Below are 15,393 nucleotides of genomic sequence, written 5' to 3' on the forward strand. Positions count from 1 at the left end.
CAGTGCCTTCTTCCTTCTTCCTTTCTTTCTTTCTTACCAAAAACCCAAACACACATTGAAAATCTACCTCTACCAAACATGTCAAAAGCTCACTCCCCATAATTTCTATCCCTTTGTTTCATTCTGTTGATGCATATTTTTGCACATAACCTGTTACCTTTTTGCTGTTTTGCACATTGCCTGTTGTTGTTTTTTGCCTGTTGTCTGTTGTTGTTTTTTGCCTGTTGTCTGTTGTTGTTTTTTGCCTGTTGTCTGTTGTTGTTTTTTGCCTGTTGTCTCTGTCTTTCTTTTGTTACACAATTGTATAGTTGTTGTTGTTTTTTTTTCTCTTTGTACTACTTATGTCCGAGAGCTAGCTAAATAGCATTTCATTATACCATATACCTGTATATGAGTATAATGACAATAAACTTGAACTTTTTACAACACAAAATAAGATATTCACCAACATCTAGACACACAACCCAGAATGGGGATGAACTACAGGCAAGATCCAGTCAGGGTTCTTCTACAAGTGTTGGCTGTATCATCACTCCATCTTTCATAAACACACTACAGACATGTTGTAATGTCCTGTGTGGTTTGGGTCACTCCAGGACTCCCTCTGTAAGTAATGAGTACCTGATGTAGCCAACATTAACTCACACACTGAGGCACAGACTGGCAGAGAGTGTGAAGCAGCTCTCAGGTCAATAGTGTGACTTGGCCATGATTGACACTGTCTCTGAGTCTGTCAGCTCAGCCCACAGGTGCTCAGGGGTCTGATGACAGAGTGACTCTGTGGAGGACATTGATCCCAAACTGAGACACAACATCATGAGCAGAAGAAAGGTTGATGACAAGAACAGACTGTTCAGCCCATAAGTATATACTGAAACACTTCATACACAGAACCCAGATTAAACTGTTGATGAACCCATAAGCAAAGGAGGCACAGCTGTTTGTACTCTACAGAGACCTGAATGGTTCACGGATTTATGCAGAAGTTTATTAAACACAAATTAAGATATTCTGTAACATCTAGACACAGAAGAAAAGCTGATAACAAGAACAGACTGCTCAGTCCATTGGGGACTTCATTCAGTTGTATCTTTCTACTGACTTGTCCAATAGGTTTCACACACAAGAGAAACTCTTGTCTTTGCAGGGTCAACAACACTGAAGATTCATTTGTATTATCTAGATCTCAGCAGATTCCATCAGCATGTAATCCTCACTTCAAATTGCAAAGCATGGCTTTGGTTATGGAACTTATTTTTCGAAAACAGTTCTGTCATTCTTATTAGATGAGTCTTGATAGATGAGTCTCCAATAGACCTTCAGCTTTTACAAGCTCAGCTCCTATCAGTGTTTGTTATCAAGTGACTGGTTCCCAGCACTCCCAGCTATCCGTGTCATCAATTAGGAAGACTGTCCTCCCTGCTGACTGTGACACACCAACGACAGGTGACCAGAGCAACAGTATCACAACAGAACCAGAACTGCTGTCCTGCAACAAGCCCTCATCAGCTTTCTGCCTCCTCTTCCACAGGCTTTCAGCACTTCAGGACTCATCTCAGAGCACTGTTGTGATCATTAGGTACTTCCTTATGTTCATACCACTGAATAGCAATAAGGAGCAGAGACACACAACCTAAAAACATTATGTTTTTTTTAACTATGTGCTTTTGAAGTTTGATTCTAAGACCTTATAAGAAATTTTAGGCATTAGTGTGAGGTCAGGATTTCAGTTAGATTATCACTTAAAACATCAATAAGAGTCTCACTGTACCTGATCCTGAGACACAGGACTGGTGGAGAAACAGCAGAGTCAGAAAGAGCCACTGTGACTGGTCAGACTCCATCTCTGAAATAAGGAAACACTTATTATTTACACATCATCTCTGAAATAAAGAAATACTGAGGGAGATCAAATGTCTCTGAAGATGCTGGCAGTACACTTTAATAAAAAGCTTACTGAAACAGCTGTCACTGACTTCAATCACTGAATCTGACTGATTTCACTGTCACTCCAGCACACAGCAGCTTCAGTCCTGACCTGACTGTTCACTCACACACTGCTGTACCTGACTGATCTCACTGTCACTCCAGCACACAGCAGCTTCAGTCCTGACCTGACTGTTCACTCACACACTGCTGGATCTGACTGATCTCACTGTCACTCCAGCACACAGCAGCTTCAGTCCTGACCTGACTGTTCACTCACACACTGCTGTACCTGACTGATCTCACTGTCACTCCAGCACACAGCAGCTTCAGTCCTGACTGACTGTTCACTCACACACTGCTGTACCTGACTGATCTCACTGTCACTCCAGCACACAGCAGCTTCAGTCCTGACCTGACTGTTCACTCACACACTGCTGGATCTGACTGATCTCACTGTCACTCCAGCACACAGCAGCTTCAGTCCTGACCTGACTGTTCACTCACACACTGCTGTACCTGACTGATCTCACTGTCACTCCAGCACACAGCAGCTTCAGTCCTGACCTGACTGTTCACTCACACACTGCTGTACCTGACTGATCTCACTGTCACTCCAGCACACAGCAGCTTCAGTCCTGACCTGACTGTTCACTCACACACTGCTGTACCTGACTGATCTCACTGTCACTCCAGCACACAGCAGCTTCAGTCCTGACCTGACTGTTCACTCACACACTGCTGGATCTGACTGATCTCACTGTCACTCCAGCACACAACAGCTTCAGTCCTGACCTGACTGTTCACTCACACACTGCTGGATCTGACTGATCTCACTGTCACTCCAGCACACAGCAGCTTCAGTCCTGACCTGACTGTTCACTCACACACTGCTGTACCTGACTGATCTCACTGTCACTCCAGCACACAGCAGCTTCAGTCCTGACCTGACTGTTCACTCACACAATGCTGGATCTGACTGATCTCACTGTCACTCCAGCACACAGCAGCTTCAGTCCTGACCTGACTGTTCACTCACACACTGCTGGATCTGACTGATCTCACTGTCACTCCAGCACACAGCAGCTTCAGTCCTGACCTGACTGTTCACTCATTCACTGCTGTACCTGACTGATCTCACTGTCACTCCAGCACACAGCAGCTTCAGTCCTGACCTGACTGTTCACTCACACACTGCTGGATCTGACTGATCTCACTGTCACTCCAGCACACAGCAGCTACTACTCTGACTCTAGCTGTGCACTATAAAGAAAGGAACACTACTTTATTTGACAATACAATGTGTGGAAATAGAGCAGGGTTCCTGTCTCCTTTTAAAGATGGATGATAACATACTGTACCAGATTTACACTCAATTTGTTCTATACATACATTGTCATTGATCTCTGCAGTACATTATACTGAATTAAACCTACAAGGTTCAGAAATATATATATATAAAACATTTATTGTCTTCTTATACAGCTAGACAATAACAAAGCAGATTTATACTCACCTGTTTTTATACTAACAGGATGTTTACAGTATTAATTACAGTCCAGATTCAGAGTGAAGTTTTTTGTCTTTGCAGTGTTGAGAGATGTTGTTCTGAGAGAGAGAAACGCCATTCAACTACAGGAAACACAAAGTGAAAGAAAAACCTTCAGCAGAAGCCATGAAATTTACTGTTTGCCTGTTAGATCCAATACAGTGAAAATCCAGTGAAAACAGTGATATCCTGCACTTTCAGATTCAGATTAATAATTACAGAGAAAATACAGTGAAAACTGTGATATTATACACCTTCAGATACACATTAATAATTAATCTGTCGTGTGAATATCTGTACGGTCTGACTGCTACAGGACAGGCCTCACCCTACAGTACACTGTGTTGTTAACTGATGTGAGAATGACAGGATACTTACAGGCTGGATACTCTGATCATACTGGTCTGAGCTCCACTTTCTATTGTTCAGAAAGAAAATAAGATTGTTTGATGCCTTTTTATAATTAGATTTGAAAAGCAACCTGCTCACTTTACTTCTGACACCCTCTTTATTGCAGTAAAGGACTATGTTCACTTTCACTTACAAAGAGACAGGAGAGGATTCTGGGAAACTGGGCAGTGGCTTCAGGGTGTGTTGTTGTGATTATGCAGCTCGAGCACAGATCAGTGTTCAAGAATGCAGGAGCTCTGGGACATTTCTGTAAAACAAGTATATCAAGCTGAAGCCAGGCTCCTCTGGTCCACATGCCGCAGGATGTGGCTCTTCTCTCTCTTAAAGGAGAAGTTCAGCTCCTGATTACCTGCCTGTGAGGCAGTGAGATCCTGAGTGAGGGAAAGGAGCTGTCAAGATAAGATGTGTGTAGAATCAGCCTCCTCCTGACTAAGTAAGACCTCCTGGGAGAAAAGGGAATTGTCCAGAGTCCAGTCTGGAAGGAGAGCGTGTGAGATCTCCAGTAGAGAGATCTTGTCTCTAGTGATGATGAGGCAGGTTTACAGGCCTGTGGGCTCTGCAAGTGAGGGGTGCTTGAGAACAGAAGGGGCTCACAGGTGCTGGACAGGGGGGCTGTGTGCTGGTTCCTTTGCCAGGTTCAATGGTGATGAAGAAACAACCAGCTGCACCAGGGCTAACTGGAGGCGTCAGCACCTGGAGGAGTGGAGCACCGCTGGGTGAGGTAGAGTGTACCTGTCACCATCGTCATCCCTCCTCTAGAGGGCGCTCAGACACTTTTGTGTTGAGTTCATTATCACGTTCAGCTGCCCGTCTTGTTTCTTTATTTAAACCCGGTGCTCCAGAAGCTCAGGGCTCTGCATTGGAAGACAGACGCCCGAAGGCCCTCCTACCATCAAGTCACCCTACTTCCGCGGCTTGAGGGCACAGGCTTCCTGACGCCGTCCAGACCAGCTGAGTCCGGGGCTTGGAGCGCCTGGCCTCGTCACTCCATTTTTAATCTCCTTGTTCCATGTCCCTGTTCCTGCTTTTAATCGTCTTGTCTTGGATGGATTCCCTGGTTTTGGATTTTGGACTGCGCCCGGATTTCCTACATTGGACTGTTCCCTGGACGCCTGCGCTCCCCCCTTGCACCTGATCACCATCAGCACCGCCCCCTGTTCGCCATCCCTTCTCTCCCTGACTGTGTTTTCCCTGTAGCCCTTTTCCAGTCCCTTCCGGATTATACCGTCTGCACAGGGTGTTAAACTACACATCCTTACAGCACCTGCCCCCCACAGCTGAGAGAGAGGAGTCCTGATGGCACAGGGGGAACCCAAGTGCTCCCTGGGCCTGAACATCAGCAGACTGAGGGGTGTCTCTAAACAGCAAAGCAGCTGCCGTATATAAAGATCTGCTGGGAAAGGTAGTGAAGAGAGGTGTTTGAGGACTGTGAGCATAATTTTGGTGTCAAAATTGGAGAAAAGATCAGGAAAGGAATATAAAACTGTTTCAAAGTCTAAGCATCTCTTTGAGGTGAAGTGGATCAATCAGATGGAGAAGAGAACCAGACACCACCTGGATCAGACTGTCCCTCCACACTGAGCACACAGACAAGGAGCACACCGTGAGGAGGACAGACACAGGAAGAGTTAGAGGACAGTGGCTGAGACTGGAGGATGTTGTCTGTGGCTCAACAATATTCCAGCACTCCACAGTGGGGCTTGAATGGATCTGAAAAAAGACATGTCTAAAATCCTGCATGGAGCTTTCATGAAGCACCACAGTGATTCTGGGGAAAAAAAAAATGGCACAAGGTGTTAGATTAGACCCAATTGCAACTTTCTTGTATAAATGCTGAGTGTTACAGTACATCTGACACAGACCCAGCACAGCAGATCTCCTGTCAGCACTGTCTCTGCAGGCAAGCAGGGTGGGGACAGCATCATGCTGTGGGGCTGCTCCTCCTCAGCAGAGACTGTAGAGCTTGTTAGGATTGCAGGTATAATGGACAGAGCAAAGTACAGGCAAATACTGGAGGAAAATATGTTCCAGTCCACTAACGACTTAAATGTACTTGTAGCGGTGAGGTTTATTAAAGTACAGGAATTAAGGTTTCTGCTCCCTCGCCAGTCCCTCTCTCCTTCATCTCAGTGGTGCGTGATAAAGAGAGGCCATTCCATTTGGTTCAATTAAGGTTTTTCTAGCTGATAGAGTGTCCTGATAAGGAGCATCTCCCAAAAGCTGGTACCCATCAACCACCTTAATAAATGCTCATTTGAGGCGCCTAAAAGTCTGAGATTTCAAGGGAAAGTGTTATTTAAAGTTGGTTTACGACCCTAAGGTCAGAGTGCATGGTTACTCATCATCAGCCAATCAGGAACTGGCAGGTTAACCCCACGTGGGTCTCTGATGCCCAGGAAGCTTTTAACCAATGAACAACCTGCAGTGCCTCCAGGTAAAAACAGGCAACACAGAGCAAAGAACAGTTCGTAAAACGGTTCCAAAGGGCAGGACGGCCCGCGGGGCAGGACAGTTGGGAAAGGCAGAACAGTTCCCAAGGGAACACAGTTCCCAAGCGCAGGACATTCAGCCTCAGAGCACCTCCAAAACATCCTGAGACTCAGCCCAGACTACCACGTAACGGCCAGTGTGTCCGAGTGCAGGACTTTCCTTTGTTCTAAGAGTCGAGAGTGGAGGTGGCCAGCACGTAACCAGAGGATCCACCCGAGGTTAGCACCAGCAGCAAGCCTCGTGAACAGGTCAGAACTGTGGACAGCTGAATCACTATTCAGAACGAGCTCTTCACCAGGAACGAACCGGTCCTCTTCCTGACCTGCTGGGACCCACAGTCACTCTTCTCCTGTGCTCAAACTCTGCTAGTTCCGCCAGCACTAACTAGCGAGTCTTTAGTGAGCACGTCGCAAGCCACACCGTGCACTGCTTGGCACCGAGCCAGAGAGCGCCGACTGGACACAGCAACCAGCCTGCCACTGTTCTTTGTGCCTGCAGGAGATCTGAATCCCCAGAGTTTGGATGAGTATTCAACTTCACTGCATTACTGCTCGAGAATTCAATTGTTATCCCAACCAGTTGATATCAATTTAATTCCTAAGAGTTATGTACTTGCTTTGAGTATCTAGTGTAGAAGTTGTAACCAAGTTCATTTACGAAACGGTCTAAACAAATGATATACTGAACGTATGTCCCCCTTGGTATATGTAACTCTTCGTGATTGAATATATACCTGTTGTATTCTGCTAACCCTCACTGTAAGATCTGTTAAGTTTATATGCACATTCTATGTATTAATAAATGTATTAGTACCCATGTGTGTGCGTTGTTCGAGTTATCCCGCAAGGCTGGATTCTAATGCCATCAAAAGAATCATTTTGTGACTTACTGCCACAATTAATAATTGTCCCAGTAAATGCCCAAACCCCTACATTACCGGTGCCTTGTGAGAGGATACTACATCAGCATGCAATGAGCACAAGACAGGATACACTCTTGACAGGACACTAGTTCATAACACACTGAGTCTTAACACAACTGTAATATAAGATCCTCCAGAGGTACAAAAAGCCTGTACATCTTGTTTTCTGTCTGCAGTATGTCCTCTCTACCTGGCTCACACTGTGTGCAAGAACACATCTGTCCTTTTAGGACTGAGGGACACTCTGACTGTGTTACTGCTGTACACTACACAGTCACAAAGAGGAAAAGAGCACATTGTCACAACTATTGTAAGTAACTACTGAGAAATCTAGATGCAATAGGTTACAGATGGCTATATGGTCAGCAGCCATATCACCTTGCAACTCACAACTGGTAACCCACTGGACCTCAGCAGGTGTGAGCCTGGTCAGTACCTGGATGGGAGACCTCCTGGGAAAACTAAGGTTGCTGCTGGAAGAGGTGTTAGTGGGGCCACCAGGGGGCACTCATCCTGTGGTCTGTGTGGGTCATAATGCCCCAGTATAGTGACGGGGACACTGTGCTGTCCTTTGGATGAGACGTAAAACCGAGGTCCTGACTCTCTGTGGTCATTAAAAATCCCAGGGCGTTTCTCGAAAAGAGTAGGAGTGTTACCCAGGTATCCTGGCCAAATTTCCCCCTGGCCTTTACCAAACATGGCCTCCTAATAATCCCCATCTCTGAACTGGCTACATCACTCTCCTCTCCTCCCCACTGAGAGCTGGTGTGTGGGGAGCGTTCTGGTGCACTATGGCTGCCGTTGCATCATCTAGGTGAGGGAGACACACTGGTGGGGGTGGAGGGGAGTCCCCTATACCTGTAAAGAGCTTTGAGTGGAGTGTCCAGAAAAGCGCTATATAAGTGTAAGCAATTAGTATTATTATTATTATTGTCAACAGCTTCCAGTTCTCAGGAGCTTCAACAAAACAAAGAGATGTTTGCTGAGATTCAGGGGTGATCAAAGCAATAACAAGAATAAAGTTTACCCTGGTTAATTAAGTTCTGGGTAAATGATTTAGTGCCTGTTACGTCCCAGTGTGTGATCTGTGTGTTTTATTTATGTTCCACACTGCTGACCCTTGATTGTACTCCCTCCCTCATTGGCCCACTATTACACCACTGTTCTGTATGACAATTAGCTTCTCAGCCAATCAGAGTGCATCTTATTCACTATATAACATGGAGGTTTTCTGAAGGAAGAGCCCTTTTGTTTGACTTCGGTCCTGTTTGGTTTTGGTTATTGCTTCGGGTTTGTTGGTTTGTTGGTTTGTTGGTTTGTTGGTTTGTTGGTTTGTTGGTTTGTTGGTTTGTTGGTTTGTTGGTTTGTTGGTTTGTTGGTTTGTTGGTTGTACAGCTTCGGTTTTGTTGGTTTCTTTGTACTTTCGTTTGTTTGTGTGTTTATCCTTGTTTTGCCATTACCTTGCCCTGACGTGTTACATGTTCAACCTTTGTGTTCTTTTGTACCCTGTTCCTGTTGATTACTCTCGTTTTCCCTTATTTGTATTCCTAGTTCACTTGTTTTGGGTGAACTTTTGTATATAAGGTTAGTTTAGGTTGTTGGGTACATTCTACACACTTAGTTGTTTTTGTATTAGTAACACTAGTTTAGTACGATGAGTGCCGTTTGTCTTGTAAGGTTTTGGGTAGTCAGTGGAGGTTAGCTAGGGTGTTGAAGACGCTGGAGACCGTGTGTTTCGGGTTTTCTTTTGCAGTCAGGTTAGCTTTCCCTCACTTTCCTAGCCAGCTTCATTTTGTTTATTTTCTTTTCCTTTGGCACCACTTCCTTACCCCTGTGTGTTATTGTGTCTTACCAGTCACTTATTCAAATTAAAATCATCACTTTTGCACTCACCTTTATCACCCTTCCTAGTCCCTCACCAGAACCCACCTGTTTCCAAAAGCATAATCCTAAATGTTACAGCCCTTTACCCCTAGACACTTGGGGTCGTAACAGTGCCTATCAAGAGTTCAGGAACAGGGTATAAAAACAAGCAGAAGAGAGGAAGACAAGAGGGGCAGGAGCACAGCAAGACAGAAGATCACCAGGAAAGAACAGGCCGGAGTTCAGTATTTGAATCCTATTAAGAGAGCTTGCTATCCTGAGGTTCTTATGGAGCTCTGATTTCCTGTGTAAATCCTTTGGTTAAAAGAGGCCTCTCCTGGCTAGTGTTAGTGTTAGTGTGAAGAGGGAGATTTGTTCCCTTTCATTCTGCAGCAGCTGGGTCTGCAGAGATATTTAACCACATGTTGTGTTTTTAGTTCAGAAGGCAGCTTTCTCTTCTTTTGGCCTTTGGAGGTGTTAAATACATGGTAGCCGTCTGTTTTTCTCTTAATGTTTAGGATATGGGCCTCTGAAACACCTCCCTTAGAAATTTGTACATTGTGTAACTTGTGTGTTGTATGTTAACGTTGTGTGTTTAGTCTGTGTATTGCCATTGTTAATAAATATTTGTTTAACCAAGTTTGCCTGAATTACTACTCACCAATGTTGTGCCAGAGGACAAAGAGCTCGTCGGCCCCTAACTATACCAACCTCTCAGATATATTCTTGACAAAGCTCAATTAGGATTGTAAAGGGTTAAGATTATTAATTTACTTCTTGACTAACATGCTCAATCATTTCTGTTATTCTCCATTTTCATCATCCCTAATTGTAACAGTCTCATAATTTGGCACATATAAATTTAACAACAATGCAAAACATTTTGATAAATAAGAATACAATGAATTAATACAAGTCAAATGATCTCTTATCAGCTAATCTAGCACCCTGAAGTTTCTAGCCAAATATATGAATATATAACAGAGCTCATATCAGCTTTGTCTCCCAGCTCTTCTTCGCCCTGCTCCTTGTCTGTCACCTCTCTCAGTTCATTAACCCTCCATCAGCTCACCTGATTCTCTCCCGTCACTCTGCAGCATGTGAACACACGCTCACAGGTTCCAGATCAGGATGTCAGAGTGACCACACACCCAGTCTGCACCAGTCAGAGGCCTGAGCTGTCAAGGCACACGCGTGTTTCTGTGAGAGGACAGTCCTTCAGGCAGTGTGAGGACTGTGAGGACATGCAGGAACGCAGGTCTACAGCAGACACCACACAGAGACATGGTGTGTTCTTCTCTTTCTCTGAGAATGAAGTGATACAGGACTGGTGTCTGACAGATATACTCTCAGCACTTCCCGTACTGAAACTACAGCTCGTATTTTTACTGCCTGCACTAAAGGATATTAAATGTCATGTGCCATGTTCTCTTTCTGAATTCTATTTGCTTTTTCTCCAGTGTTATGTTCCTATCGTATCATCTACAAAACCACAAGTTTTCTGTCTTTACCAGAACCTAGAACACCGCTATAAATCAGGAACACAATGTTTTGTCTCCTTCTCAGGGTTTCTCTGATGTTCAAGGTCCAACATCTAAACTGCTTTTCCTAGACACAGAGAAAGTATTTATTATCCCAAAGAGGCAGTTTGTTTTATAGTAGCAGAGAATATAAAGAAAAACACACAAATGCTGAACACAATACAAATATACACTGTATTGTCAGAAATGAGAACTGTAAACCTGTTTACCTTCAGAGGTGAAAAAGTGTATCTGCTCTGTGAGGGGAGTATTCGGGATTCATTAAGAAAAGGCTGTGAGTGGTCCTCTAGGATGGAATTTGCTTTAAGCAGGACTTATAATCGATAGACGTGGGGTAGGTGTGAAGACTTTCTGACACAGCTTGACAGTACTCTTCACTTCGATCTTTCTCCTCAGCTTCAAATTCACAACCCAGCAGATCAGGACAAAGAAAAGACTGGTAAAACATTTTAACAAATTGTCAACCTTAAATTGTTTAAGCTTCCTTAAGAAACATAGTTGCTGTTGTCCTTTTTTGAAATTTTAACTTGCAGTTCAGCCCTTCCACTGATTCTCCCCTGATGCAGGTTCGAGTGGGGTTTGAGGGATCTTCCTGAAAGCGATTGAAAGCTCCTCCCACTGAACTGTGACCAGCCAATCATTCTGCTCTGAACTGGCTGAATACATCTGTCACTCATGTGTCTTCTGCTCTCTGATTAGCCTGCCAGTCTGTCAATCACCAGGACTCCCTGTTACATAATTGAAGTTGTAGATTATTGTGTCTTCAACTTTATCAAATGACTCTCTCTGAAAATCAACTCTCGTACTCAACTGCTCTAGAAAACTTTGGTTTCTAAACAGGTGAATCTACCTTTTACCACACAGTACAAAACCTCCAAGCAGACAATTAACAGGAAAGTGTGGAGTGAAACTGGTACCATGTGTTACTGACAAGAGCCCAGCCCAGCTTCCTGAGAGAGGAAACAGCACTCAAGAGCAACACTGAAGCTCAGAGTGAAGATCCTCAGTTCAACACTATCAACAAAAATATATTAATGTTAAATATATCTGATATTCCTTTACAAAAAAGATTTTCCATCAAACAGGGCAGTTCCTGTGCTGTGTAAGTGTCTGAAACCATTATGGAGGGGTTCAAATAGGTTATTTGCAATGAGATGGTTATTTAAATAAATAGCAACAACATGTTCTATCAAGAACTTTTGACATTAAAAGAGGGATTCAGCCTAATGAACTGATAAGATCACTTTATTAGCCCTATACAATTTCTTGCATTAGGAATATGTCTTTCCACAGACCCCAGCTTACACATTAAGTTTATATACTTTGTGAAAAATGATAATGTTTTAACCTTTTCTGCAAATACGCTCGTTATCAGAGTAAACAAAAGTATACTTTTAGAATTTGATTAATAGGTAATATGGAATCGCGTATGTAAAGAAATTAATAATGGTGTAACTATATTCATGTACTGTAACACAAACAGTAGTATAAGACTTTCTATTGATACAGAATGTGTACTTCTGTTTCACTGTTTAGCACATGACTTCGTCTGTGGTGTGATGGTTTAAGTGACTGACTCACAAGGCTGAGGTTGGAGGTATGAGCCCAGCTGTCGCCATGAGTTTTCTTTTAACAAATAAACATTTCTTTGAAAAACTAAAATAGCAAATATTATGGGCACTATATTGACATTTTTTATATTTCTAAGTACATAAGTACTTCCATGGGTGTAGCAATAGTCCAAGACCGGGTGATCCATCCTGACAGACGAACAGAGTTACAAGCCGGAGAGGGATCTGGCGGAGGGTCGGGGGTCACGGGGCCAGACGCTCCCTCATCCCGGACCCAGAAGATCAGGACACCGTGATGAAGCCTGTGCCGCTGAGTCGCTCCTGGACTTCCGGGTGTCCATCTTCCACAGCTGAGCCCAGACTGGCAGGAACGCCTGGCTTGTACAGCACGGGGGGCAGGAACCGGAGGCAGGTGCAGGAGATCAACACTAAACTAGGAAGGGCTGGAGCCTCCTTAAGAGGAGGGGCTTACGAGCGTGACAGGGGCTCAACAAGTAAAGGTGAATTTATTCTTTTTGGGAAAACATGACAATTCTGTGTTCTGATCCGAGTTTCAGAGTGAACACAATTCAAGAGAAGGTTTTGGTTTTTCACTTAAAACTTCCACAATTACTGTTAGAAAGTCTCACTAAGGTCTGAGATGTTTGTCATGTGATTTGTCTCTGCTGGGGCTCAGAGTCAGACAGGTTTCTTATTAATGTCAGCTTTATCAGACTGTGTTTGAAGTGCTCCTCAGTGAAGGTTATTATTACGATTACATGTAGTATCTATCAGTGATATTCAATACACCCACATTATCATACAAATGTTTTATAGAATTGCTATTATGCAGCACAATAATTATTTTGTGGGAAACGATTAGTTACATTTTAAACACTCACCTCTAACAGACAGGTCAATAACAGTGTCATCTTCCCAGAAATCAGACAGCACCATACATATGTACTTTCCATGATCAGAGCGAGTGATGTTTCTCAGTGTTAAAGACACGTTGCCTCTGGAGAGCTCATTGGAGAAAAGCTCCACCCTTCCCTTGTAGGCTGGGTCCTGTCTGTCAGAGTTATACCTGCTGTTCTGGTACAAACACACAGGTGTATAATAATCCTTTCTAAACCACCTGATCTCCAGGTCCTCTACACTCTCTCTGGTTAAGAGGTAACAGGGCAGGACAGCGTCTTCACCAGGGGACACAACTACAGGAGCAGCTGGACCAACAAGCTGAAACACCTCTGAAAGAGAAAGAGCACACAGTCTGCATGAGCCTCCCCCTCTACACAGCTGCTCACAGTGTGAGCTGGTCCAGCACTGTCTCAGGACCAGCCCCACACTGACCCCAGGAATGTCACTGGTGAGGATTTAGTGATGATTTGGTTTAACCCACTTGGATTGATTGGAAACCCTCCTATTGTACTGTCTCATTTTTAAGCAAACATACCAGCCTGAGTTAGTTCCTTTAAGGAATGTCAGTAAGTTAATATTTAGGGATGTTATTGTTTCATTGGTAAAGGTTTAAGTGTTTGTCTTTGTTTAAAAGTGTATATAAAGTGTACACTGGAGGTTGTGGGGGTCAGATATGAATACTGAATTCTTGTCAGTCAAATATATTAAGTGGTCATGTTAAGAACATTAATATTGTTAGTTGTAAGTGAAAATAAGTATAATTATCATATTAAACAGTACAGTACATGTTATGGTATATTTCAATCCTTAAGCTCTGTGAAGTTGCCCCCCTCCCCACAAACAACACAAACATTGAAACCCCCCACATTCATTAGTGCTGCGTTTGTACTGGTTTGTGGTGTTGAAGCAGCATGTGTTCATGCTCAAGATATTGTATAGCGCCTTGTTTTTACATGAGTGTGACATCACTCAGCCCCCCTACAGCAGGGCAGGAGAAGCAAACCAGCCTCATCTGTTAGTGCTCTGTTTGTGCTAGGTTGTGCTGTTGAAAGTAGCTTCCGAGCTGCTTTCGTTCCCGAGATAAAGAGTCTTATTTTTCAAGTCACGTGACTGCCTAGACAGCGCCTGCTGTTTGCTTTCTCAGCCAGTCCGGAGGCAGGGGGATGTGAAATGACATCTGTCTGCAGTATCCTAATGCACCACAAGAGCTGCCATTTGAGCCTTTAAGAGGGAACTTTAGCAAACAATTGTATTTTCTGAAAAGAATGTAAGTAGCATGTCATGATACCTCATAGCTGGGTCATCTAAGGAGCTTCTCACTGTATCCTTTTTGCATACATATGGATACACAAATAAATACATCTTTCTGTCAGCTGAGTTTTTAAAGCCGGGCCTTTCCCCATGGCCCTGGTGCTTCTGAAGTGTTTTTCTGGAAGGCTCCTCTGTCCTGTCCCTGGGGCAGGAGGTTCTTCCCTGACCTGAGGATTGTCTGACTGATTATCTTCACAGTAAAGAGGCTTTGTGTCTGTGCAGCTCTTCTTCATTTGAGAGGAGGGTGAGAAGGAACTTTTTCACACCTTTGGAGGTGAAAATGTGTTCTCTGGGCTATTATGTGAGTTGTATCTGAAGCTCCTGTATTCGATGTGACATCAAAGACAAAGGTTCTTCCCTGACTAATTAGCATTCCTGCACAGCAAAGGGGCTTCATAACAGTGTCTGTGCAGCTCTTCTTCATTTGAGAGGAGGGTTAGACTTAGATGGAACTTCACCTGTGGTGCTGGGTACATTAAAACCCATCTTTCATACATGGATCGTACAACCAAATCACACACAATTTAAAAAGTCAACAGGCAAGTGTGTTATATATTATATAAATATTGACATTACCCAATAGGCTTATAAAAGAGGTGAATTCATTATAAAGACGCTGGTGAATAAGAGGAAGGAGGTGATGAGATATGTTCATAAATCTTAACATCTCCTTTTTCATGGTGAAGAAGGAGACAGAGGGAAACCCTTAGACTTCAGTGGACTAATGGATGCAGGTATGAAGCTGGACAGACAGGCTTAGTCTTCACAGCCAGGAACATGTCCTGATACAGGTGGGAAAAGGACATACAGAGGGGGTGATAGGACCCAGGACAATGTGATCGCAGAATTTATACACTGACCAGAAATACACGCATACAAATACAAAAACTACAATAAAACACACTTTGA

At 43.7% G+C, this 15,393-nt stretch overlaps 2 protein-coding genes across 8 annotated transcripts in view; one reads left to right on the plus strand and one right to left on the minus strand.

The window, feature by feature from the left end:
• LOC148834022 (butyrophilin subfamily 1 member A1-like) overlaps nt 1-7,185 on the minus strand; it is a 46,790-nt gene extending 39,605 nt beyond the window's left edge. The window contains exons 1-3 of the mRNA XM_088916261.1: nt 3,854-7,185; nt 3,443-3,558; nt 1,772-1,846 (exon numbers count right to left, since the gene is read on the minus strand). Of these exons, the coding sequence (XP_088772387.1) occupies nt 1,772-1,844 (73 nt within the window). The 5' untranslated portion in view covers nt 1,845-1,846; nt 3,443-3,558; nt 3,854-7,185. The remainder of the gene's footprint in view (nt 1-1,771; nt 1,847-3,442; nt 3,559-3,853) is intronic.
• Nucleotides 1-15,393, plus strand: part of LOC148834015 (butyrophilin subfamily 1 member A1-like) — a 318,969-nt gene that overhangs the window by 268,475 nt on the left and 35,101 nt on the right. The window lies entirely within an intron of this gene.

Source organism: Atractosteus spatula, chromosome 5 (genome assembly GCF_055471065.1).
Source record: "Atractosteus spatula isolate fAtrSpa1 chromosome 5, fAtrSpa1.hap1, whole genome shotgun sequence".
NCBI classification, from domain to species: Eukaryota; Metazoa; Chordata; class Actinopteri; order Semionotiformes; family Lepisosteidae; genus Atractosteus; species Atractosteus spatula.